The sequence below is a fragment of the Zootermopsis nevadensis genome, unplaced genomic scaffold, assembly GCF_977971745.1.
Source record: "Zootermopsis nevadensis isolate Lab colony 2312 unplaced genomic scaffold, Znev_1.0 Znev_ptg000010l, whole genome shotgun sequence".
NCBI classification, from domain to species: domain Eukaryota; kingdom Metazoa; phylum Arthropoda; class Insecta; order Blattodea; family Termopsidae; genus Zootermopsis; species Zootermopsis nevadensis.
In genome coordinates, this window is record NW_028259142.1 from 8,554,414 (window position 1) to 8,581,584 (window position 27,171).

General features: G+C 36.5%; 2 protein-coding genes across 5 annotated transcripts; one reads left to right on the forward strand and one right to left on the reverse strand.

Annotated features, from left to right (window-relative positions):
* Positions 1-1,043: 1,043 nt before the first annotated feature.
* LOC147874212 (protein takeout-like) lies at positions 1,044-16,075 on the forward strand. Of its 4 annotated transcripts, XR_015534508.1 has the most exons (6): positions 1,050-1,122; positions 8,795-8,887; positions 9,265-9,400; positions 11,066-11,199; positions 13,792-13,952; positions 14,604-16,075. XR_015534508.1 is itself a non-coding variant. In XM_087346455.1 (5 exons), exons 1-5 carry the CDS (start codon positions 1,059-1,061, stop codon positions 13,872-13,874), a joined length of 510 nt encoding a protein of 169 aa, XP_087202581.1. In that variant the 5' UTR covers positions 1,050-1,058; the 3' UTR covers positions 13,875-16,075. The 4 variants fall into 4 exon arrangements, 1 of the variants encoding a protein (XP_087202581.1); XR_015534510.1 differs by lacking the exon at positions 11,066-11,199 and adding an exon at positions 5,611-5,658 and having other exon boundaries at positions 1,044-1,122; positions 13,792-16,075; XR_015534509.1 differs by adding an exon at positions 10,531-10,744 and having other exon boundaries at positions 11,066-16,075.
* A 1,674-nt stretch (positions 16,076-17,749) lies between these two features.
* LOC147874213 (protein CFDP2-like) lies at positions 17,750-26,191 on the reverse strand. The gene is made up of 3 exons (XM_087346068.1): positions 25,683-26,191; positions 24,264-24,867; positions 17,750-17,758 (listed from the first exon to the last, which is right to left on the reverse strand). Exons 1-3 carry the CDS (start codon positions 26,189-26,191, stop codon positions 17,750-17,752), a joined length of 1,122 nt encoding a protein of 373 aa, XP_087202194.1.
* Positions 26,192-27,171: the final 980 nt, after the last annotated feature.

The window sequence follows — 27,171 nt, forward strand, 5'->3', positions numbered from 1 at the left end:
TACGAGTTCTAATTACTGGACTGCGACGTTTGTTTGCTCAGAAAATCAAAAATCTAAATTGGGGTGTCTATCGTTTTTGTGGGAATTTTTTGATAACGGTGATACACCTTTAGATTCCAACGAAATAGGATAAATGTCGGATAATTTCACGTCGGTCAGGGAACAACGCATATAACAAGCCATGCAGACAGTCGGTTAACTTGTAAATAATTCAGTTATCAGGCAATCAGAATGTGACTATCCTTTAGGGTTTGGTAGATTATCATTTTTACTCCGAAGAAGGCGGAAACACGTGTACACATTTTAATCAGTAGGATTCTTCTGGCTCTGGTCGTGGGTAGCGTGATATTCGTGATTATCAAATCACTACTCACGCTGGAATACAAACATAGTTCGCAATGAAGAGAATAGATACAAATACAGATTTCTGATAAGAAAATAACTTATTAAATGATTTTAAAACCGAAGAGATAAAAAGAATGTCAAAAATGATCATGAGGTCACCATATATCACATAGGTATATGAAAGAGGTTTGAACAAAATACTCAATTTGCATATCACCCATAGTCATTTCGTTCTGATGTGGAGCACAGGGGTCTCCTTTCGGAGGTTTGTTGATCTATTTAGATATTCGGTAGGACAAGTGATCAGCCTATCGCAAGGCCCCCAACTGGTCACAGAATAACACAACATAGAAAGAGGCGGACAAACATCCATTCCTTGAATGGGATTCAAACCCACGGTCACAGTGTCCAAGTGCACGAGAACCACGTCTGAGTTGGCGTGGTCACTGTGACCGGCCAGTTATTTTGTGCCACCCCTTCACTAACCGAATGCATTTTGTACAGGATAGAGTTACACTTAATTTTATTCAAGCTAGTGCAATGTCATTCTCCATCTTCAGCACTTTCACGGTAAAATATACGCATCACGCACCGAGCTGTATTACATACTCGTAGGGAGGGACTTTTACCAAGGTCATCCAATGCTTGTGTCTATATAAATGTTGGAATTTCTTATGTTTTGTGATTATTTAAGTGAAGTTAAATCATTAATCATGCAGCTTTGCAATCTCTACGTAGCCTGCACTGAAATCTTCAGCGTTGGCGCTCTAAAATTACGTAAGTAACATAAAATTGTTAAAATATGAATCATCCGTGACTATGTTTTGTATTTGCCTTTCGCCACCAATTCTATATCATTCATATTCTGTGGCTACTGGAGATAAAGCGGCCTGGACGTGAAGATTATCACTTGAAACTTATCTAAAACTCAGGCCAAGAAAGAAGAACTTTCACGCGTTTTTATGAAGTAATGCGTAGGTTAAAGGACACCTTTAACCGTCATTTATCTATAAGAAACTGTATCACAGCAATAACTGAAAGTCTCGGTTAAGTAATTAGCGTTCCTGCTTCATAACCAATAACACTTTGTTCAAGCCCCGGCACAGGAACAAAATATTCTGACCGAGTTTCTTAGTGGTTGTCGACAATTCGTGCAGGAAAATACCGGACAAATCATTAAAATAAGGTCAATACCACATCCTTCAGTATCACTGACAATTGATTCATCGTCCCATATTCGACTGTAAACGTGTATATTCTGAACTACTAGTTGCGAAATCAAGTGAGCAGCAAGTAAGTAGATAGCCAACTTCGTAGTCACCGCCGTGAACAGCTCAAATCCTTTTCGTCATAAATAAATAAATATATACAAATTAATTGTTGTTTACAGTATTGGTCACTTAGTAACTTCCAATTTGTTAAAAAAGAGAGATTGCGTCTACCCCGACAGACCACAGCATTCTATGACGGCTGCAAATTCTGTTAACTTCTGACTAGGACTATTCATTTTCCGAGGTTTCGTTAAAAACGGAAACACGGACAAAGTTTATGCGGATAACAGGAAGTTTAAAATCCGTTTAATAGAATGTGGATATTTCTGTGAGTATAACCCAGTTTACAATTTTCTTTCCGTACGTTTATAGGATTAATACAAATAAATCATTACTTACACCTGTATTGAATACTTTATAAATAAACGCTCTATTTAAAATGCGTTGGAGGTGGGGAATACTCAAACCCCTAGTCCATATGCCAGGTAGGTTCTAAAACGAATTAAGTCCTGGCATTTATGATTTTACCATTTCTATAATTTAAATATAAACGGTATCATAAAAATCAAAGTGTTACTTTACTGATATGATACACACGCAAATGCACGCAACCACCAGATTACACTTCAGAGAACACTTCCTTACATCAAACACACTTTCTGCCTGCAGGTATACAACTAGTTCTCTCATAAGCCGACTCACTATGTTGCTTGTTTGGTTAAAGGATTCATTAATTTTTCGCTGACAAACTCTCCTTTCTTCTAAGACAAAATATATTATTTGTCCTAAAATTAGTTTCACTCAACGTAGGGTGTTTCTCCACGGCCTGCTACTGATGTACAACTAAAGCGTAAAACGTAAAGGCTGCCGTACTTATATCCCTCCCTAAAATAACTTACTTTTAAAATAGAACCAGATAGAAATTCGTTCATTTACAGTTTCAACATATTTTAAAAATAGGTTCGAAATTGCACAAAGTTTTCTCGTGTTTGAAACACGTTTACACTAACAGTAAGTATTAACGTGTTTTCGTGTAAGTGGGCAGTAAGTATACCTACTTCTGACGTCTGTACCATGACCGAGTTAAGTCGATACGTTCCCATAGAACACAAAAAAATGTATTCGTATTGTACGTATACAAAAAATTTTATATAGGCATTTTGAATAGATGGCATGTTGTAGTATGCCAATAAGTGAACATTATTGAACGTTTGAAATAATTTCTTGTCGTTGGTCGCTCTGTACAGAAGTGGTGGCAAAATGAACCTTGAAATCACGGTTTGTAAATGCGGTTCAAATTTCAGTTTGGTATTCATTCTCATTACCTACAAAACGATACATAAAATGACGGATCAAATTAAACAAGAGTATCTTGAGAATTATTCTCAGGGATTGCATCCTCGTGTACATTAAGAATGTGTATTGTGCTGTCCTGTGTACAGGTAGAGGCTTTGCGACGGGCCGATCCCTCGTCCAAGGAGTCCTGCTGAATGTCTATAGTTCGAGCCAACGATAAAGTTGGATACCGGAAAAATGTAGAAACATTGTTAAACCGGATATATATATATATATATATATATTCATATTACATGTTTCAACCTTACTATTCCATCTTCCTTTTCGTGAATTAAATAATATTCAATATTAACATTAGCAGGTGATATGCACATCATGCTTAAGCACCTTGCTAAAATACGTCTTGGACTTACGTGTTGCTTTTTATGCGTTCTTTGCACGAAGTGCTTGCCAATAATGGGCTCGTCATGTCTGTCCGTCCGTCTTTTCAGTCGATTAAACTTGAGAACTACTGGACGAATCTGGATGAAATTTGACGTGTTGTTTGTGTTATTCTGCTTGTTTTCAAAATCGTACTTTTAAATATTCTACAAGCAGTGATAACAAAATGAAAGAAGAAATTCGTTGTACTTAGATAAATTCTCCTTCAACGCAGGTTTCCTCAGCGCGGATTCAATTATACGCGTCAAAATAAGTGCAAACGATTATTTGTCAAAAGCAGAATATCCCATTCTAGTATAAGAAAAATACGAATGCTGTTTAAAATTCTAATGCGTGTTTAGCCTTTGCATCTGCATTTGATTAACCCACTTGGTTTATTTTATTCAGCATTTGCAAGACCATAAATAATCAGCCCAGCTGTCAACACTACATTGCTTCTCCTGCGTCCTTCGCTCGCTCTTCGTCCCGGAGATTCGCTCATCCAAACCAAAGATACCACGCAAGTTAATCCGCAACAGCGTCTTGATTACTCTGTTACGCATTAACTTGCGTGGTACCTTGTCTCTTAATTTTCTCTTTGTTAATATTTTCCTGAAAGAGCATAATGTGATCAAAACGTAAATGTATGTGTAATAATGAAGGAATGATATGTGTACACATCGGCAGTCATTAGATATCGGTCTTGGCCAACGTAGATTATCCAGACTCGTCTGACGCCAGCGGCGAAGCATTGATGGTGTGCCCTTGTGTATGGATAGAACCAGACATAAAAGTCAAGCACCAATTAAAACTGAAATGTATAGTCCGAATACAACTACAATAATAAAGGTTTTGTAGACGGAAATTTATGTATATTGATGACATCAAAATATTTTTTCTGAAATACCTTCAATGTAAGTAGCATTTTATGTGTGATTTCGTTGATGTTATATTGTCCAATTAAGACAAAAGTTGTACATATTTCACAGAGATAATACGTACTTTAACTACTACCCAAATTCATGAGACTGTTTATCAGCAGATATGTGTGGATAGAATGTGTCTGTCTGTCAAATGAGTTTATCGTAAAACCATAAAATTTTCGGTTCTAAGAAGCTTTTTAAGGAATTCTGTTTACTTCTGCATTCGAGCTAACGATTAATCGTCCTCGAGAGTACTTGGGGCCCAATACAACTTTCGCCTATTTTGTTTTTCCCTTAAGGAACACAAATATTGGACAAGAGATGGCACTGCTAATAGAAATAGAAAATTCGACTTTATTTATATACGTACACCACAGTGTTTAATTATAATTATATTACACCCTGCACTGTCTCTGTTAAAAGTCTACAAGAATGTGTACAAATTAAACCCAATTTTGTTTTACAAATTTTGACAAAATAATGCCACAGTAGTTGGACATGTTTTGTTTCTTCCTTAAATATTATAATTTTCAATGCAATTGATAGAACGGTCTGTAAATATTCTGACTCCAACACAAAAAATTTATATATATATATGTTCAATGTATTGTACGTCGAACTTACACTGATACAGTTACGACTGAGTTTTGCAGCTTAAGCCGAACCAGTTCGAATCGAATTAAAAAATATTCTCATTCCAAAACTCCGCCCTGTTCGCTCAGTGTTTGATTTGCTGCTATGTGTGAGGTCTTAAGAAAATTTAAATATTTAATTCTTAACTCTCTTCCACATGCCTACAAATATTTAGTTCCCCGTTCTGCCCTGATCTCCCATATATATATATATATATATATATATATATATATATATATACACATATACACACACATTCATACTTACTTACATACATACATACATACAGCCAATTGGTCCAATTCTTAGGGGCGACATACACCACTCGTACATCGAGCCGAACAGAATCGAACTGAAATAAACTAGCAAAATCATCTTCCAGCATTAATTTCTGAATTGTTTTCAAAAAAATAAGTTCAATTAAAATTTCTGAGGTACTGTTAGAACAAGTTCATTACGAAGCAAAAGGAATTTAAGGCTTAATGAGCATGAGTTAAGTATGAAAAAATTTCATAACAACCGACTCCAATTTAGAAAGTATAAAGAAGTTTATTCAGTTTTTTTTTATTTTTTTAGTAGGACGTCTTACGCGATTATGATTTCATTTTCAGTGACATATCGATGTTTTATTTTTATTAATGTTTCCAAGAGCAAAATAAATAACATCCATCATGGACACTATTAATATTCGTATGTCTAAGAGAAATTGTTTCTACTTTCAGCGAGAACAGTGCAATGAGACTGTCCTTCGTCTACGTGCATCGCTGCTGGTAATTGTATATACAAATTTTTGACATTTTTGACAAAAATTATGTTTAATTTTATAACACTTTCTTGACAGAATAATATGTCTAAACTGTATTTATTTTCAGGTGCCCCCCTCACAAAACTGATGTATACTATAATGGTTTTGTGTATACAACTTTCGGAATGACCTGTGTTTTCTTTTCTTTTCGCTCTTTTCTATACTTTTCTGTTCTTTGTATTTAGTTTCTATTCTTGTTCTAACTCCGTATTTGACTTTGGTTGCGGTTGAGTTAGCACGTTCATAAAAAGGACTATAATTAACAAAATTTCTTTTAAAGGAAAATTCTTAATACCTTAAACATACACAACAAGCTCATATTAACTGCTATCTAATCAGAAGGATCCACAGCATCTGAGGTCAGTTGTCATATATTTTTCTTTCAATATATCAATATTAAATTATAAATTATATTAAATCATAACATCAGCAGTTTCTATTTTCTCCCCAGGCGCTTTCCATTCATAATCTTTGACCAGCTGATCGAAATATCGGAATAATTGGGATCAATGAACGGAAATAAGATTTGAAAGACGTTCTCTTTGGAGTACAGTGAAAATCCATATGTGCTTATCACGTCACGTAACGTAACGTAAACTATTGCTACGGTAATCCCTTCCTAGGTCACCTTTGAGCAATAATGTGTCATTGACTTGTTTTCACTGTTACGCAATAATGGCCTCCAGTCACTTCTGAATGGTTTCGTAATAGAAGGCTTAATTCAGACCCTCGGGGTATCATTAGATCAAGCTTTTCCCTCATACATACTTAAAATTTTAAGAGCGTAATTAAAATATTTAAATAAATGTGACATTTCCTTAAGAGCTAGTTCAGTGTAGTATAAAACAAAAATAATCGACAGGGAGCAAACGGGACGGAATTGTAGCATAAATGTATTTTTCGAATCCAGTCGGTTGCCTAGAGTTCTGTCCCATAAATTAGCGATACGTTGCGATTTCAAACGTATTGTGAAGCCGAGCGGCCGGAACACTACATGGAAAGTAACCGAACAGAACCGATCCGAATCGAATAAAATTTAGTTTTTCTATTGGATGCGCAAACTGGTAAGAACGCTTTCGAACAAAAGAACGTACTTAACATGGACGAGGTGAAATTAATTTTGAACGTGAGATAAAAAAATATTATGAGATCGTCTGTCTGTCGTGTTTTCCCGAAGGCGACAGGCAACCTGCACAAAATCTCTTTTGGTTCTTTTATTTTATTTAATATCCCAAAAAGTAATAAACTATCATCTGGGTCAAACAGGCATCGCCATACAGAACTATTGTTCTTTCGTTAAGCATAAAATCGGATTTGAAATCGGTTTTTTTCATTTATGAATTCTGCAGTGGAGCAGCAAGGTTAAACGCGTCACAGTTAGTATTCATCAGTACCCAAAAAGACAATGAAAATCAACTACGTGCAAATAATTGAAGTTTCATACTGTATATACCCGTCATCTTTAACAATTCTGTCAGCATCACTTTTAAGATAAACCACGAATAAAACTGCCCTTACTATTTTAATTTCTTCCCAAAACCTTCAGTGCCGTATTATGTTTACAGAACCCTGAATCTTTCTATCTGATTCGTATCCTCCAACTTAATTCTCCAGCCTCACTCATGGCTTCCAAGCGAATGTTCAGAGACAAATTTCCAAGCAGATGCAATCAACTTGCACCGCGTCGTGTTTATCGTACTTTTAGAAGGAGAGGGAGTACGACCGGTCTATTTCTTAGCAAGGTCAACATGACTACTTTTCAGTGCGATTCATTTCTCAGTTCGGCGACCGCTGGTCTATACGATAATCAATGACAGTTATGACTAAAATTTGATTTAAGGAAATAGCGTTTCAGCTGGTAATTATTTATGGATCATATTACATCAGTCAATTGTGGATAAGTATGTTAGTACTGTTCATTAAGTTTCATATTTCAATTTTCTCCAAAGGATTTCCTATCACTGACTGCACTGAATTACTGAAGTCATTAAGTTAATCCTACTTTTATGGTAAAGTCTTTTGGATATACCTGTAGCAACCAAAATAAAAATAAGATGGTGACCATAAAACTAAGGCAACCTTGGCAACTAAGATAACATTTGTAACTATAGTAACCAAGGTAAACAAAGTGATCACTAAGACGGGTTAACCAATAGAACTTTAATAGCCAATGTGACCAAGGTCCAAGGCTGGAAGCAAACCCCATGTGGAAATCGCTTTTGTGGGGCCACGTGCCCAACAGGGACGGCGATGCTCTTATGGAGTGCAGGTTAACCAGTGTAAGAGAGCCCCAAGAGAGGCAATATGTCTCATAGGGTCCAGACGAATCTGGGTCAGATTAGGTTGGATTAGATTTCTTTACGTTTAGCTATGTGTTAGCTTACGGTATTTACGATGAGGGTGGTTATGTAAGACTGAGGGCTAGGCGCATTTAAAATAAAAATGTGAACGTAAGTGGAAACTCTGTAAATTTAATATGTATTTCCAGTTACGTTCTTCTTAACTTTCAGAAAACTGTCAAGCTTTGCAATAATTGTCAAGAAACCAGTGTAGGTTCCGTACTTCTGTCAGCAGGCATACACGTAATATTATCTCTCCAGCATATCTGAAGGAATAATGATGCATCCTTATGACCTCTGAACGTGGCGAATTGTCGGTTCATTTAACTGCGCTGTTTCAATTTTAAACGCTCTGTAGCGTCAAGCTGCAGAAATGTATTAGTGGGATGATATGATGGCAGTTTGGAAACGGTTGTGACTGTTTTAAGGAACTACCGCAACATTCTCTTGGAGGCTGTGGGTAGGAAACCTCCTTGCCTAAATTGGAAACAGATTCGTCAAAAAACATTAATTACAAGGCTTTATCAACACGTTCCCATGTTACTTAAATGCACCATCTCTACAAATTTATGATGTCTCGGTAAAATTGAACGTTAAACCATCATTCTGAAACAAGAAACTCTCATTCACACATGCAGTTCAGAGTAATCATCATTTAGTGAACGATTATGTAGAAACATAAGTTACGTTAATAACACCTACTGTGTGCTAACTTTGTTCAAACTTATAAATCAACTATCTTCATATTTTACTTCATTTCAGCCGACTATATTAAACCCTGTTCCAAAAATGACCCAAAGTTCAGCGACTGCGCGCTGAAGCACGGCAGAGAGGCTATTCCTAGACTTCTCAAAGGTGACTGTCTCATTCTCTCCATTGTACTATAGAAGCCACTGTAGCCTTTTGTATTTTTTTCCAAAATAATGTTTGACACTAACAGGCTATACATTAAAGATGTGAGAAATGTTTCAATAAGCAGCCTGCCGACCTGAAAATATAAGGAGGAGACTGTGATTTTGGACACCTAGAGAATAACGATCATGATGCAAAGACAAAACGCGACTCGACACTGTGATTTTATTAGAAGACCGTAATAGGAAGTTCATTCAGCCAATTAAAGGATGTTTAAAGGAAAATCAACATAATCATGTTCTGGTAACTTGAGAATTTTTTATGTGGCTAGTTTCACATTAATTATAAATGCTCATTGTAAATAAGACACTGATTTTTAGGCGACCCGAAGTATGGCGTGCCTGTCGTAGATCCAGTCCTTGTCGAAGAAGTAGTAGTCCGGGATTCAGGAATTACAATCGCTGCTCGGAACTTCACCATCGAAGGAGCCAAGGAAGCTGTCCTGCAGGACGTGAGGTAATTAGGCTAAATGACTTACACATTTATCCAGCTATTAATCCGAGAGGCTTATTACAACTGAAACCCAATGACAGGCAGTTAACAGAAAAATAGGCTTCCAGTTTACAACTAACACTCTCGTAATATACTCGATGATTCAATACCGCTAATACAAAAACATTACATTATGTAACGATTCTGATATTGTTCCATTCTCCACCAAAACTGTGTTTGTACGCGTTTAAGTCATTGCAGCTTACATTTGCATTAACTAAAAGTGTTATTTTCTCTTTAACCTTTTCATAAGTGCTACGGATGTCCACATTATCATCCAAGTGTTCCAAAGATGCAACCTATTTTGAGATGTCGATCAGATATCGTTCCTTAAATTCTGCATCATTTACTTTCTTGAGAATATATATCCATATCAAATTTTGAGTTGCTTATTTACTTTATTATAAGGTTTTACGTACTTTTCAATCACTAAACAGTGATCAGGATGATATTGAGCGCCTATAAACTATCGGACGTCAAGCAAACGTCATTTATATCACCTTCCTATTGGACGTTATCAATTTAGTCATGAGTAAATCAATTAAAGGGATATTAAATATATTTATGAAGTTTATATACGCAGTAACTAATTTAAGTGTGCTCAACATTTTGTGTACCTGGTTACAATTTTCAATTTTATAATGCAAATAATCCACGCAGTCTGAGGCATGATCCCCGTGCGCCTGGCCGCTGCGATCGTGGGTTGAAGTTTTTCTCAATGCACGGATATTTGTCCGTCCTCCTCTTCCTGTCTGGTTTATTAAGACTGGCCACGCTAGGCTAGGCGACCGTGGGATCTTCGCATGTAAATCCCCGTAATGTGGTGCCAACTAATCCTAGGATTGACGACTAAAAAAGTGCAACTAAAACAGGATTAAATTCCTCAAATGCTTGTAATTATCAGTTTAAAAACTGAGATCACACCGTCTAATACTCTGAACGGCAAATGTTAGGGCGTGCAAAGGAAAGCTTTACCATTTCATGTGTCAAAAATGATCTTTCACTCTGAGGTAAGAATATAAATTCATACCTAAGGAGGATAAAGTAACTGAACAATTCACATTCTCTTTTATACACTTTTCGCTGATGTGTAGATCATAGTGGCTTCCTTTCGGAGGTTTCTTGATCTATTAAAGCGAATTGTAGGACTCCTTGGATAAGTGATCAGTCCGTCGCAAGGCTCCTATCTGAACACAGGACAGCACGACACAGAAACACGCGGACAGACATCCGTGCCTTGAGTGGGATTCGAACCCAAGCGCACGAGTTCCACTCCTCAGACCGCGCGGCCGCTACGACCACCACCAGGTTAGCTTGCCACCGCCATGAAGTCACCCACTATTGTAATATTCGCAAATGTAGTTAGGTTATGACCTGCGGCTAAGTTTAGAAACACATTAATTCATATAGAATCTTCTTAAACGTCTATCGAATGAATAATAAGATAGATGATGAGACTAAGATAGATATTGGAAATATTTTATTGGTAATAGGTGTTGGAAGAACTCGGTCTGGTGACTAGATTTAGTATTAGTGGTGTTAAACTGCGGGTTCTGTTAACACAGAGTAGAATAGAATAGAAAGCTGACATTAACTGTTCTCACTAATATTTATATGTCTCTGCCGCAGAGTTGACTTAGAAAAGCTGACCATTAGCCTCCAGTTTCAAATGCCAACACTTACATTCCGCGGATCGTACGAGATATCTGGAAAGTTGGTAGCCCTGCCTATAAACGGCAATGGCAACTTTAGCTCATCTTTCGGTATGATATATCGTTAATATTATAATAAACACCTCTGACGCTACTAATAATTTTTTAATTAGCTTTCAGGCTAAATGGAGGATTTTTTTCTAACGTAGCATATTTCTGCGCCCTTTCCAGAAACTCAAACTCTGTTATTAATTTGCCTTGGGGTAAGGTAATTACAGTATCAATTAAATGCGAACTACAACACAATTTATTTAAAATAAAATCTCATGCTTCCACTGCACCCAATACTTTCTCTTCTATCACCAATAGAAATTTAGGTTGTGTACATTTCAAATTTCTTTCGAAACATAGTTATGGAATAAAAACATAACTACGGTAAGCAGTTAACGCTTCTGATTACTTATAGTATTGTGAATATGGCCATTCGTCCATGTGAGCATTCGTACGTGTGTGCATTTGTCAGTGTGAGCATTTATCAGTAAAAATTTACTACGGAATATGTTCCAGAAACGTCCGTTAACTACGGTATCCAGTTAACGCGGCTGATTGTCCGAGAAGATTGTATTGAATTTGTTCCCGAAACGTCGGTTTACTAGGATAACCAGTTATCGCGGCTGATTGTTATCATACTAAACCGACGTTTCGGGAACAAACTCTGTCCGCATCTTCAGGGTTTTTTCCCGAAACGTCGGTTTACTACGGTAACCAGCTTGCGCGGCTGATTACTTTATAGTATTGTGAATATGAGCATTCGTTCATGTGAGCATTCGTACGTGTGATCATTTGTCAGTGTGAGCATTTATCAGTGTGTGCATTCGTCAGTGTGAGCATTTGTCCTTGTGAGCATTTTTCTGTGTGAGTAATTTTAGTGTGAGCATTTATGACAGTGTGCTTCTTTCTGTGCGCAATTTTCGTGTGCGGTTTTGTCATGGAACCGTATTAACCGCCCTATGTGTTACGAGCTTTAAAATTCTCCTCATGTGTGACACCCATATGAATATCTGTTCTTTTAGCGCAAATAATTAACCAAATAATCATCAATCTGGGATTTATAGTACACAGACTTCCGCGAGAAAATTAATGTAAATAGTTGTGGGCATGAAGAAGTCTATAAATATATGTACAGATATCGTTTAAACCTTAGAAACATACATAGTACACATCTGAACTCCATACAACTATATTACTTTCCTTATGGCAGTTTTATTCATATATATATATAGTAAGTTTCGTTAATAGCATACTACTCTTATTTATCATAATTAATCCTCGTAGTGCCAAAGGGAAAGACTGAATTGAGAGATGTGGACATCTGATTGCTGAACTGATCTCCCTCATTTTTAAAAAGAATCCAATACAAATTCCACACCTCAATCACTGTCTTGCATATATTGTTCCTCAACCCCACATCACCGGAACATTTTCATATATATATATATATATATATATATATATCACCATAAATTCAAATCCGAATTTTTCCTTTATTTTACCGAAACAATTTCAGAATAAAATAACATAATTTTTTCCTGGGAGTTTGTTCAATTTTATTAAGATTTTTCGGTATTTCTTTGTGGATTATTCAAACGAAATTTGTTATTCGTCCCGTTCGCAACTTCCGCCTCTAATTTTCTTTACTTTAATTAACTACTTTCCCAAAAATTTCATCCCTGGTAACATTTCCGTGCCTATTTTCTTTTCAAATATATTCTAAACCAATGATGTGAATAATTTCGCAATCTTTGGTGATAAAATTTTTAAAAGGTAACATCTTGTAAAGTGTTTTCAGTTATAAGCTAAATATGAAATACTGCGCTTCTTTAACGGCCCAACCTCTTTTTCTATCTACGTTGATAAGGTAGTTTTCAAACAGTAGATCTGTAATATTCTTTTTATCGAAATAGGCGGAATATGGTTCAATTGGTAAAATGTATTTTTCCACTATAATGTTAAAAAGCTTTTAATAATCACCACCAAATAATTTTAGAAAGTCGTCTGATTCCTTCATTCCATATGTAAGATCCTCTGTTGTTTTATAACGATTTCAGCAGTTGTTGAGGAATGAACTGACAACAATACAAAAACTGGAAGTATTTTATAACCGCGAATCATCGTTTTAATTAAATTGGTTCAAAGGTTTCCGTATATTTAAAAACAATCGATTTAAAAATTAAAAGATAAACGATAACAAATAAAGAAACTACACGATTTGAGGAATAATTTCACGCGGAATACTTTGAATTTCCTATTGATTACATACTTTCAGTTTTGTATAATACTGTCCATAAGAAGAGAAACAAATAATGTCCTTGAAAATAATAATAATGTGGTTTGGGACCTTACTTTTATAATTAACCTGATTTAATGAATATCCATGTATTTTTAATAAACATGAATTATGAAACACAAATTAAAAATAAATATGCCACTGCTACACGCAGAGATTTTACGACTCTCAGAAAGAATACAGGCAGACTGTCTTAAATTATCAGTTGTTTACATTCTTTCAATTTGGTATGGGTTCTAGAAAACGCCACTAGAATCGAAAAATTTTGGTCCGTAAAAGAATGATGAAAGGAAAAAAGAAATAAAAGTAAATCGGAAAAAATATTCTGTAATAACTAAATAAATCATGTCACGTAGGATTTGAGATCATCACGATGGTGAGTCTGAAGATGACTGTCTTCTGGCCATGGAGACAGCAAGGACCTCTGAAACGTCGGTAAAATTCTACTACACAACACGTTGCAACAACCCAGAAGACAGCCATCTTTAAACCACGCCACGTTCCAAAATACTTTGCGGTAAAGTAATGAAAATTTTAAATAACAAAATATTTTTGTTTACTAAAGCAGTCAATGCATATCATCCAGAAATTTTTGTAAATGAATTGCTGCAATATGATGGACACAACAACATTTGACACTTTCAAAATTTAACCTTTAAGATAGCTATGATTAATCTGAAGAAACCATTACACGAAACGCTATCTAATGAAACATCATATATCAATAGAATTTCTACGCATGCTTGTAACGAAGGCCAACATGTTGGTAAACAATGTTCAGAAAAGTAATAGTAGATAAATATTTTTGTAATAAGCACAGAGAAAATATTACTAAAAATCAATTAGCAAAAAGTATACATAAATTATAAAGTACATAATGATTTTGTAAAACGATTCAAAGCTGTATTGTAGGAAAGGAATGTATTTATAAACAAAACGGACTTCGCAAACAACATAAGCAGAACACTAATATTAGTCCAAACATTTATAATAACTTAGAGAACTTTTAAAGCACCAAATAATTTCAGCTAAGGAAACGATTTAATGGGGTTACTAGTGAAGACGTTTTAGTTTGCCTCTGAATGCTTTGATATCCGCGGCATTACAAAAGTTGAATAAGATGAGTGCCACAAAAAATATAATCCAACTAACCGGCTTTTGTTTTCAGTACAAGAGACCAGAAACACTAGAAAAGAAATAAATTACTCTATCGTAGATATCAAGAAAGAAGATACAGTAGAAAAAAGGAACAAAATTAATTGCATGTTTTTGAAGATTTCGCTGTTAAATTCACAGACAGATTTTTATAAACAATAAAAATATATGGGGTTATGAAAGCAATAAAGAAACAAATCTACCTCAGATAATGAACAGTATTACGATATGTTTTTTGCACTACGGTGATTAAGAACAATACGATGTAAAAGAACATAACAAAAGTAAGTAATAAAAATGGAGCACCAATCTATACCAATTGATTAAAAAGTTTAGTGAAATTAAAAAGGTTGTAAAGAAGAAACCAAAGTCTGTTTCGATATGGGGCGAAATAATGTAACACGCAGAAATTTGTGGAATTTATAAAAAGGACATTTCAAACTAAACAAAACTTAAATTTTCTAATAGTGTTTTTAAAAATAACAGCCCGAGAATCCTATTCATCTTCAATAACGAGAGTACAGTGAACTCAGATACACTGACCTTATGTTGAAAGCTGTTATGCAAACTGGCAATAATTCTACAGTTAATTGCATAAGCGACCGGAAGTTGTTTCTTATACATGTTAAAGAGAATAATAAAACATATATATTACGTGAATATATCGAAAAAATAAGGTTATTTACAGGAGTTGTTAGCAGTGATTCAAGGAAAGAGTAAAAGACAGACAAGACCATTTCTTAGGATATGGGCTGAGAGAGACTGTGTAATAAACTTAGCGGAATAATTTCTGTTGATGGTTTTGTACCATTGAAAACACACAACAGTTTTAGAGAAAAGCATTTCACCTAAAGAAAGTAATTGCCGCAAATTTCTTTCCAATTAAGAAATAAAATCAGTGTGTGTGTTTACATATATATGTTTATAAATATACATGTTCAGTCATAAGTAGTTTATAAACTTCGTGGCGTGTTCCAGGAACAAAAATAAGAAATAATTCTTCAATTAATTTTTGGGCAGGAATTATTGTCGACATGCTTATTGCCATGTCTCCTTGATTATGTACCATTGAATACAAGAAGACAAATGTGGTTTATGCACGACGGAGCCACAGCACACTTCTCCCGTCGTGTTAGAGATCATCTCAATATGAACAATCCCCTCAGCGACGGATTCGACGCTGTGACCCAGTAGTATGGTCACCGAGGTGACCAGATCTGACTCCATTGGACTTTTATCTGTGGGATCACTTGAAGTCCGTCGTTCATGCAACACGCATTAACCATGAAGACGACCTGTGGGAACGTGTGCAGAATGCATGCCACATGATTTGAGGAAACCCTGGTGTGTACGAACGAATTCGTCAGTCTTGTGTACGTCGTGCTCGGGTATGTGTGGAGAATGGAGGAGCAACATTAGAGCATCTGTTATAAAGAAACATTCCTGTCTTTATATTTTGAAATAAAGGTGTGCATTGAATCTTAATTTTTCTTTTTCTTTGGAAAATGAAACTTTCGCGACCACATGTTTATAGAAACATTATTTCTTATTTTTATTCAGGAACACGAACACAAAGTTTGTAAACATATTTTGACGAACTATGTATATTTTTTTCTTAATATGTGGTAGTGATACTTTCACAGACTAATGCACAAGAGCCTATTATAACGCAATTAGTCATTATTAAGAGAAATAAGAACACCTCTTTTCTAAACAAACTAGATTTTGCCCCTACTATGAGGATATAGCGATTACTTTCCTTAACAAATTCGACTTTGTTATGTTATGCTGGATCAATGTATTATGCTACGTAGCCAAGACAAAGAAAAATTGCAACAGGATTAGTTCGAATGCCAAGTGATAGATGGCAGAATGGGCGATGGAGTCGTCACTGTTCCAACGTATGTGATGACTGATCCATAGTGTTAAGGACAATTGTGTCATCAGTCACAGACGATCATGTGTAGGGGAGACATGGTGGAGCATAATCCTCCCACCTCAATATATCAAGAAACCGTCGTGTTGGTGTTAGCGATTGTATAAAATTGAAAATTACTAGTCTTTAGTAGCCTTGAATGGCATACCAAATTTCACATGGCATAACCTATATTTCGAAAGACCTCAGAAAACAATATCTGGATTAATGGATGCTACAGACAGACGTACAAAACGAGGCTACAAAGAGTTTTCCAGTATTTGTCTGAATAACACCCAAAATTAAAAGGGATTTTATTTTATGTTTTGAAAACTATTTAAACACTAATTGGACTATTCTTTGCGTATCAGCCTTTACATGAAAACCATTTTGCCTAGAGTTCCACAGATTTCCTTATTCCGTTTAAACTATTATTGCACAGCTTATTTACTATTCTTATTGTGCATACCCCACCTTAAGATAAAAGTCGTGATACATAATGTAACTTTATGAGCAAATAGGGTAGTATTTGATCGACATTCTACTCACAACATAACATACTGTTAGTAAATTGCAATGCGAAATCAGAGAGAGAAGGTATTTTCAAGCCGACAGGAGTGGAATGAAAATTAACTTTCTATGGTACCATTCCATTAAATCAGCAAGCATTTTAAGGGGACACAGCAACCTCTTGAGAAGAGGAGGTAACTGTAATTTAAGCGGCCTCGTGCACTTAAGAGACACCATTTTAGGATGTATCTGGGGATATTTGAGTCAATTACTAGCACATAAATATATAAGTTGTCTTTCCTGCTTCCATGTATGTTAATATGTTGTAAAAACTTTATAAAGCAAAGAACTATTTGTGAAACTTAAGAAGAATAATTACTGGCGGTAGTAGAACCAGTAATGGCTGTCATTCGTGATGTTTTTTGCTGATTTTAATTAACGTGGAAAGGTTCCTAGCCACCTGCATATCTCGTGTTTGTAATTAGCGTTAACCTTGGGCAATGAAAGAACTTTATTATTAGCCTTTTTGATTAGTTGTTTATTAGAGGCAGATGGGCGCAGATAAATATCGCAAAGGAATCGACAACAGCATGAGATCTCGCTCCTCAGGGGTGTCGGCGCACCAAAAATGCGGATTGTAAATGAAGGAAGGGACAAATTAGGAGGTTGCTGCAACGTTTCATCTTATTGTACACTGTAATAGATATTAATCAATTTTACCGATATTTGATTTATTACACTGCCTGGAAGCAAAAAAGAAATTTTCCATTTACACAACACTTATTGATAGAATTCTATTAGCTCATTGAACTAAACGTCTGTTATTAGGCGGCAAACCCACGAACTTCTAAAATATCCTTCGCAGTCTCGTCTACCTCCATTTATCCCAGCTGATGTTCTGGGGACCTGGTACGTGTTATTACCGATACTCGAACATGAAGAGGGCTGAGTTTATTGGCGATCTTCCAACATCTGTAATGCTTTAAAGTTGCTGCTTCACTTACAAATGTCACGTAACACTCAGTACTGACGTAATGTAGCAATTTGTTGCTTAATATTCTGAGTAAAAGACAAAAGTAATAAAGTTAAGGTAATGGAGTTCTCAGACATCCCAATAATTTAAAGAAGAAAGCAATTCAACAGAAAATGTTCATTTTTTAAATATGACACTTTTATTGTTCGCACTGTAAACATTGAGTCAAAAACAACAAAGACACTGATAAATTGTGTAACACATAAATAATTGTACTGTATGTGAATTTCGTAACACAGGGAACAATGAGTAGACCCATATTTGTTTCTATAAATATCTCAAAACTTTGTGTAAAAATGTTTTCTTTAAAAAAATTGTTCTTAGACGGAGCAATCTATACATAAAAGAATATACAGTGTCAACCAAAAATTTAAGACCACCATGCTATTTTAGTAAACCTTCCACAGGTCTCAAACTTTTGGTTGAAAATTTAGAATTTGTAAACCAAATCAAAACTGCTAACCAAAACTTGGAATGTGTATTCTATAGAGTACACAAAATTCGAAATATGTTCTAAACGAAATATCCGTTTTCTATGATAGGAATACAATGCGTCACAATGGTAATCGTTTTAAAATCAAAAAAATACGTAAAAATAACATTATAAGACTGAAAGCAAAGAGCGCATACTATTTCTGGAGACAGAAAGCATAATTGTTTACAAGAAACATATTCTTTTACAGTTAGATTATAAACTATAATAAATTATTATCGGGCTACCAACCCTATAAAGTTGCTTACTGAAGACAACACCAACGTTTTATAACCGCTCGGTGATAGGAGTTTGGCTCCTCGGTAGACACTCCGTAGTGTTTACGGCAGGTAACTGCCGACAACTAGAGGCTGCCGCTATTGCTGAATATTTCACACTATTTATTTACTTGCGAATGATACAGATAATAACTGGCTCTAGCTGCAAGAAGATGATTTCAGAATTGTATTAGACTTGAAAGTTTGCGTGTGACTATATTCAAAGTTTGTTATAGAATGCCAAACCTGTTCCTGTTTCGAAATATTCAAAACCCAGTGACGTAGGTACTTCAATACAGTTCTTGCGTCTAATTACCTCTTTAAAATTTCCTCACTCACACCATACAATGCATTGCCCAGTGACATTCGTCTCCTGAGTGACAATGAACCATAAAGTCGAAACTGAATTTCGACATATTGAAGTTACAAAATTTAAATTTTGAAAAGAAATTTATAAAAAATGTAGATTAATAAAATAACAAGAAATTAAATAACATGATTAAATTAACTCTGCAAATGTAATTTGGACCGTTACAATTTGGAGAACCATCTTCTTCCTCGTCCTCAAGGTACTGTCATTATCCTGAGGTCGAGGACTGCATTACACAGCTGGTAGGCCGAGAAGAATTTAACATACTTACTCGCCGTGAACATTTCATATCATACAAACTAAACAGTACCTAGAATTTGGGACTAGGTGAATCGTCCTATTGTGATTGCTTTATATAGAAATTCATAGTGACTGTACAAGATAGAGTTTATTACGGCACCTTGACGTATTTGTTGCCACTGATAAAAACTTTTCACACAGGTATGTCGTGCTAAGGTGTGGTAATTAGTCGATGGTTAGTTGTGAGAGTTTCACGTATTCGTCTCGGATGCTCATTTAAAAATCAGGAAAATATTACTGAGCTTCAAAATTAGTTTTAAAAGATAGTCTATATCGCAGCCAAATTCCATTACGGATCACAGTGATTTTATAGTAGGTTAAATAAATTATCTTCTAACCTACTCCAAATGCAGAAGGACTTTGATCCTGTTAGTGCTACGAAAGAGATCGGTATTGAAACGTCTTTTAAAACTACCTTCAAACACCAGTGGGACTTTGAAGGAACTAAGGATTAATTTATATGAATTCACAATCTTTTCCTGTAGACAAAAATTTTTTGCTGCTAATTTAACAATTGATTTTTCACAGAGTAGTGTTGACGAATAACGAAAGTTTTTAAAAAAAACCTTAAAATTGTATCACTTGAATATTTATATAGGTGTTGGGTACGTTGAACTTAACAAATATAGCGGAGACCAGGGCATAACGGGGCCACGGGCCAGAACAGCGTATCGGCTTTATTTCGTCTGCAAAGCGTTGCGATCTATCGGGACCGGGTGAAAAACCATTAGCATACAGCACAGGGTCATGTCATGTCATGTCAGTCAGCGCCATTTTGTGGTTACAGTTTCCGAAATAATCACCTATGCTGGATTTTGCTCCTACATTTTACAAATTTTTCTCCACTTCCAGTGAGCCCTATCCATTACTCATACCCACTTTGCTGAATGATGCATGTTACAAGGTGTTTTATTGAACGTCTTAACCACAATAATTTTATTCATTTTCATGATGTCATTTTTGGTGGGACAATCCTAATTTGAAATAATATACTCGGGGCAGGATGGGGTAGGGCAAAATTGGGTACCCAGAGAAGAAGATCAAATGACAAGTGGCTGTAAAGTGGAGACGTTAATCGCAGTCTATTGAAGGGAGGATCCAGTGTTCATCTTGCTTGAAATGGGCCCATATCTCATATGCAGGTGTTGGTAGTCACGATTATGAAAAGGTGCGCTTGTGAGCTGTCTGCTTTACGCCCAAGTACTTTTCAAATGTGTAAAGTTACGACATTTTACATTGTATGCCAAATCATTTTTATATCCTACGTCATAATTATTAGATAATCCGTGTGTTCTTACAAATTTTCAAATATATAAAAACCATATTCTGTCTTGCAGCTGGTACGGGGCAAAATGGGGAAAGTTATATTCTTCTATAAAAATTTATATTAAAACTACAACTCTTAGAACTAAACTAATAACTCATTATAAATTTCAAATAGACAATAAATCCACACAAGTTTCCTCCATGTTTTTATTTTTATTTTTGTCCCTTCCACATGCCTCAAAAAATTAAGTTCCCTGCCATACCCTGGGCTCCCCTATCTGATAAATATGGCACAGCAGGGCAATTATGATCAAAGATGTATATAAAAAATTCGATATATTATTTTTCAGCTTAGTTAGTTCTTTGCAAAATTAATGTCTTGATAACCGCATATCCTTCTACCGCAACAGAAATTATTTGTGGTCTGCCTGTATTTCCTTGCGCAATATTACATATAGAAGAGAGTTAAAACGATTCTTGACATCTGCGGCCTTTTATAGCACAGTATCTTTTCTTGATTGAGAGTTTTGTGATTATAAAGCCACGATATATTTTATGGTATGTATAAAGCTTGCGTGACGAGTAACTTCACTTACTTAGGCATGAAAGCCTGTCTTACAACTTATAAAATCTGCAATTTCCACAAGCACAGATACGGAACGAACTGATAAATTCATAGCCTTGACCGTATTGATTCCTGCATTCCGTTATATGAGCGATCGACGGAACATGAAATATTAAAGAATATTTTCTTCATTTCACAATCGCTGAGGTCTGTTGATGTATCGATTTGGGGTGAAAATATTCTACTACATTTAAATGCGATTATCATTTGTTAATTGACATCTTCTCACATTAATTCAATTTGTCGCTTAATAATAATAATATTAATAACAACAACAGAATGAAATCTGCTTTAAGTGCTTGGACTTATATTTTATCATGCTCAGTCATAAATTTTGTTCGCTATTAGCAGCAACAATGTCTCTCCAATGGTGTGGGAATTTATTTTGAGCAATTTAATATTAAATCTGAAATATGCCTAAAAGTAACTTTGCTCCTTTCATTAAGTTAGCTGTTTCCGAGATTTTATTCATTTTCGGTCTAAGAATTTTAGTGGTTTGTTCGCAAAGGCGCATAAACCATAAACCCATTCTTTAATCAAAGAGAATTTAAACTGTACACACTTCTCCAGTACTGTCAGAGAATTCTGACAAACTGAAGTCCCGGCGATTTCTAATCTGAGCTTTAACACCTCTATTTTAAATGTTGATGCTATATTCCTATTATTTTATATGTTCCACTCTCTATTTTGTACTCACAACTTTGGTGCGCGTCACACATTTTTGTACCCAGTGCTGCACTTAATTTAACCCCAGAGACTCCCATAAAATCATACACTACAATTTAAGGTAAAGGTCTGTACCGGCTTAGGCATGAGAATGGTAGTACAGATGCCGATCATTTCCTGATGTGGTTTAAATGATAGCAAAAGATCTTACATAGAATATCTATTTCTAGCATTCTCAGGCCATTCTTTGTTCGCAAGATAAACTAACTAACTAACTAGATGGGTTACCGAACCCGAAGTTTTATCACTGAATTAACCAAAGTCCTCCACCGGACCTTGTCCCAGGCCAGCATAATCCAGTCTCCCTCAACTCCAATCTCCCATAGATCCCGCCTAATATTATCCTCCCATCAACGTCTAGGTCTCCCAAGCGGTCTCTTCCCTTCAGGTTTCCCAACCAGTACCCGGTGCACACCTGTTGTCCCATCCATGCGCGCTACATGCCCAGCCCATCTCATTCTTCTAGACTTAATCACCCTGACAATATTGGGGGAGAAGTACAGATTTTTAAGCTCATCATTGTGCAGTTTTCTCCACGCCCCATCGTCTTCCCTCTTATTGTTATTATTAAGTGTTCTGTTTTACGACAGGTCCATTGCTCTGCCCAAAAAGAGCTCTCCAGTTGTCCCTATTCTCGGCTTCTCGCTTTAATTCCTGGAAAGTCATCTTCTTTCCTTGTTTAAGGTCGTCGGTTAGCTGTATCAATCTTCTTCCTAGTCCTCTCTTTCCTTCAACCTTACCTTCGGTGATATCACTCATTAATCCATTTCTTCTCATAATATGTCCCAGCCAGTTAGCTTTCCTTCGTGTAATCGCCTGCAGAATGCTTCTTTGCTAGTTGACTCTCCTCAATACTTCTTCGTTGGTCACTCGATCCGTCCACCTGATCTTCTCTATTCTTCTCCAACACCACATTTCAAAACTCTCCAGGTATTTCTGTTCCTTCTTCCTGAGTGTCCAAGTCTTTGCTCCATACAGCGCGACACTCCATACGTAACACTTCACTAGTTTCTTCTTCATCTCCAAGCCCAACTTGCTAGTGAGAAGTATCCTCTTCTTGACAAAAGCTGCCTTGGCTATGGCTATCCTTGCTTTTACTTCCTTGGTGCATAGGGCGTCCGTCGTGACTATGCTTCCCAAGTACTTGAAATGCTCCACATTCTCCATCTGTTGGTTTCCAATTACAACGTTCAATGGTTCTGCTCTCGGTGCTATCCTCATTACCTTTGATTTTTCAATGTTGATTTCCATTCCATACTCTCTGTCTGTTTCCACTAACTTGTCCATCATGTTATGTAATTCCTCCTCTTCCTTCGCCAATACTACTAAGTCTGCATATTTTACAGTTGTTATCACTCTTCCTCCAATTTTGAAGTCTCCTGTTCCCTCCAGAGCTTCCTTGGCAAGCCATTCCCCGTACAGGTTAAAAAGAATTGGTGATAAGCAGCATCCCTGTCTTACACCTCTACCTATCTCAACGCTGTTGGTGTCTCCTGAATCCAGTCTCACTTTGACTTTTTGCTGCATGTACAGGTTTTTGATTAATCTTCTATCTCTCCAATCAATTCCAATTCTCTGTAGGATCCTCATTAATTTCTTCCATTTTACTCGATCGAAAGCCTTCTTCCAGTCGATGAAGCAGGCACATACTTCTTCCTTGACATCGAGAACTCTCTCTGAAATTATTCTCATAACTCCGATGGCATCTTTGGTTCCTCTTCCTCTCCTGAATCCAAATTGGTCGTCTCCCATCACTTCCTCTATCTTCTTTTCTAGTCTTTTAGTCAGTATTCTCGTCATTATCTTCGCCGCATGTGAGATTAGGCTGATGGTCCTGTAATCGCCGCACTTCTTGGAATTCTTTTTCTTCTGTAATGGAATCATTGTTACTTCCAGAAAGTCCTTGGGCCACTCACCGGAGGTGTATATCTTGTTAGCGAGTCTAGTAAGAACCTTCACTCCTTTCTCTCCAAGTTCTTTCAATAGGTCCGATGGGATTTCATCATCTCCCATAGCTTTTCTTCTTCTCATATCCTTTATGGCCCTCTCTACTTCGCTCTTCAGTATCTCTGGACCTTTGTCGACCTCCTCTACGTCTTCTTCTGGCTCCAATTCCATCTCCTTCTCATCCAGTCGGTTGGCCTTGTCATAGAGCTCTTCAATATAATTTTCCCACACAGCTTTAACTTCATTCTGGTCACTGGCTATCTTTCCTGATGGGTCTTCTATTTCCTGTGTTCGAATTCCTTTGTTCTCTTTCCATCCTAGTTCTTTTGCCTTTGCATACATCAAATCGTATCTTCCAATTCTCTGGAGTGTCATTATCTCATCACATACTTTGTTGATGTAATCTTCTCTCGCCTTGTCTGTTTCTCTTCTCAGTTCGTTGTTCAGTCTTCGATATTTCTGTCTTCCCTCTTCACTGTTGATATTCTTCCATCTCCTCTTCTCCCCCATCTTATCGAGCATAACCTGTGTAATCCATGCCTTCCTTGGTATCCTCTTCATCCGACCAACCTTTTCTTCTAATGTCACTGTTAGGCACTTCTTGACATTTGTCCATTCCTCTTCAACGCTTTCGCCTTCACTTTCACTTAATTTTCCTTCCAATTCTTCTCTTACTTCGTCTCGCGCGCTCTTCAGGTTCTCCAGGTCCCAACTCTTCTTCCTCACCCCCCTTCTCCTGATTTTCTTCATTCTGGTGCTGACGTTTGCAACTAACATATTATGATCTGAGTCGATGTCCGCTGATGGCACTGTTGTCACATCCTTTACGCTATTCCTAAATCGTTGCTTCACTATTGTGTCAGATGTTTTATTTTGAGTGTGGTATGTTGTATTGTTGTGTCTCATTGTATTGTTGTGTGAGTGCATCAGTTCATGACGTTTGTAATACATTACAGTTATTGTCTTATGTCTAGGTGGTATTAAGTTCTTTTTTTTAAGTTAAGTACTTGAGGTTGGATGGTTTTGTAATTTATGAGTTGGTTGATTTTGAGTGGGATGTGTTGTTTTTGTTGTGTCCTTTTTTATTGTTTTGTTCTGTCTCTGTGTTGATGTATCTCATTGTATGTTGTGTCTTATGGTTTTTGTTGTGTCCTTTGTTTATTGTTTTGTTGTGTCTCATTGTGTTGATGTATCCCATTGTTTGTGTGTCATATTGTTTTTGTTGTGTCCTTTTGTTTATTGTTTTGTTCTGTCTCTGTGTTGATGTATCTCATTGTTTATTGTGTCTTATTGTTTTTGTTGTGTCCTTTGTTTATTGTTTTGTTGTGTCTCATTGTGTTGATGTATCCCATTGTTTGGGTGTCATATTGTTTTTGTTGTGTCCTTTTGTTTATTGTTTTGTTCTGTCTCTGTGTTGATGTATCTCATTGTTTATTGTGTCTTATTGTTTTTGTTGTGTCCTTTTGTTTATTGTTTTGTTCTGTCTCATTGTGTTGATGTATCTCATTGTTCTGTTCTGTCTCATTGTTTTGTATGTTATTGTAGGACACTGCCACCGGGTATAAACCCATTTGCAGTCAATAATAAATAATAATAATAATATAGTCTATCTGGTATCTTCTCCTGTCTCCTGGGCTTTTCCACGTATACAATCTCCTGTGATGCTTCTTGAACCAGGTGTTGGTGATTACCAGTCCATTTCTTCGGCAGAAGTCAACCATCATGTCCCCTCTCCTATTCCTTATTCCCAGTCCATGAGGGCCGACAATGTTGTTTTCTGTTCCTTTCCCCACGACACTGTTCCAGTCTCCCATTATTATGGTTTGCACTTTCCCTCTTCCTTCTGTCCTGATGATTTCTTCTATCTTCTCATATATTATTTCCACTTCTTCATCGTCATGATCCGATGTTGGCATGTACACCTGCATTATCAGAATATCCAATGGTTCTGCATTCAACTTGATATACATCAGTCTGTCACTACACGCTTGCACTTTGATTACACTTTTCTTGATCCATTTCTGCATCACTATTGCAACACCTCTTTCAGCACTCTCACCTCCCGAATAGTACATATGATAGTTTCCACACTCGAAATCACCTTGATCCCTCCATCGAACTTCACTGACACCCACAATGCACACATTATTTTTATCCATTTCGATCTTCAGATTTTCCAGTTTTCCTCCCTGTTGTAGTGTCCTGACGTTCCACGTTCCTATGTTGAATTTCCTAAAAGAATTCTCCTGCCTGATACCTTCTCCCGAGACAGTCCTCGCCCGGAGATCCGAATGGAGGACTAGTTTAACCTCCGGATTGTTTTGTCTCTGGAGAAAGCATTATGCACATTGTGACTGCTCCTGTTGGGCAGAAGCTGTTCTGGAAAAAAGTAATGTGGTAGTTTTTCCATTTGCTTTCCACATCGCAGTACCACAACCATTAAAGCTGCTCCAGCCATGCTTGTGGTAATCCAGCCTCGAACCGGTCCAGGATCATTTCCTTTACGCTTCAAGTTGGTAATAGTGGTCGCTGCTGCCCTCCACTATGCTAGTTTTTGTCCGCCCCGGGTATTTGATTTCCCCGGTACCACCCATATCTGGGAAGCATTCCCCTATCCGTAACCTGGGGAGGCGCCCGATGGGGGACTAGCAACCCCCTGAGGGGCTTTCCTCTTAGGCCCAAATATCCTCCTCAACACCCTATTCTCAAACACCTGCAATCTGTGTTCCTCCCTCTGAGTGAAAGACCATGTTTCGCACCCATACAAAACAACAGGCAAGATTATTGTTTTGTATACTTTAATTTTCAGGTTCTTAGAAATCAGACGGAAAGACAAAATATTTTGAATTGAGAAGTAGCAAGCTTTTCCGGAATTTTGTCTCCTCCTAACTTCCTCATGTGTATCATTTAAATTTGTTATTGTTGTTCCCAAATATTTGAACTTCGTAACACTTTCAAAGGATACTTATACCCGCCTCTCTGGTGACGACGAGATACTAACATGTACTTAGTTTTTTCTGAATTTACTTCTAACCCCACCGGTCTACTAGCCTCTAGTAAAACTTCTGCATTCCTCTTTATTGTATTTATGTCGTCCCCCAATTAATTAACATCAACATATGCCAATTGTTGAAGTGTC

Bases quoted from the DNA above. Each gene is read 5' to 3' on its own strand.
- LOC147874212 (XM_087346455.1), top strand. From the start codon at position 1,059: ATGCAGCTTTGCAATCTCTACGTAGCCTGCACTGAAATCTTCAGCGTT. The intron at 1,123-8,794 runs GTAAGTAACATA...ACTTCATTTCAG, and splicing joins CGTTGGCGCTCTAAAATTAC to CCGACTATATTAAACCCTGT. The intron at 11,200-13,791 runs GTATGATATATC...CATGTCACGTAG, and splicing joins CAACTTTAGCTCATCTTTCG to GATTTGAGATCATCACGATG.
- LOC147874213 (XM_087346068.1), bottom strand. From the start codon at position 26,191: ATGGATAAAAATAATGTGTGCATTGTGGGTGTCAGTGAAGTTCGATGG. The intron at 24,868-25,682 runs GTATACGTGGAA...GCAACGATTTAG, and splicing joins AAGAAGCATCACAGGAGATT to GAATAGCGTAAAGGATGTGA.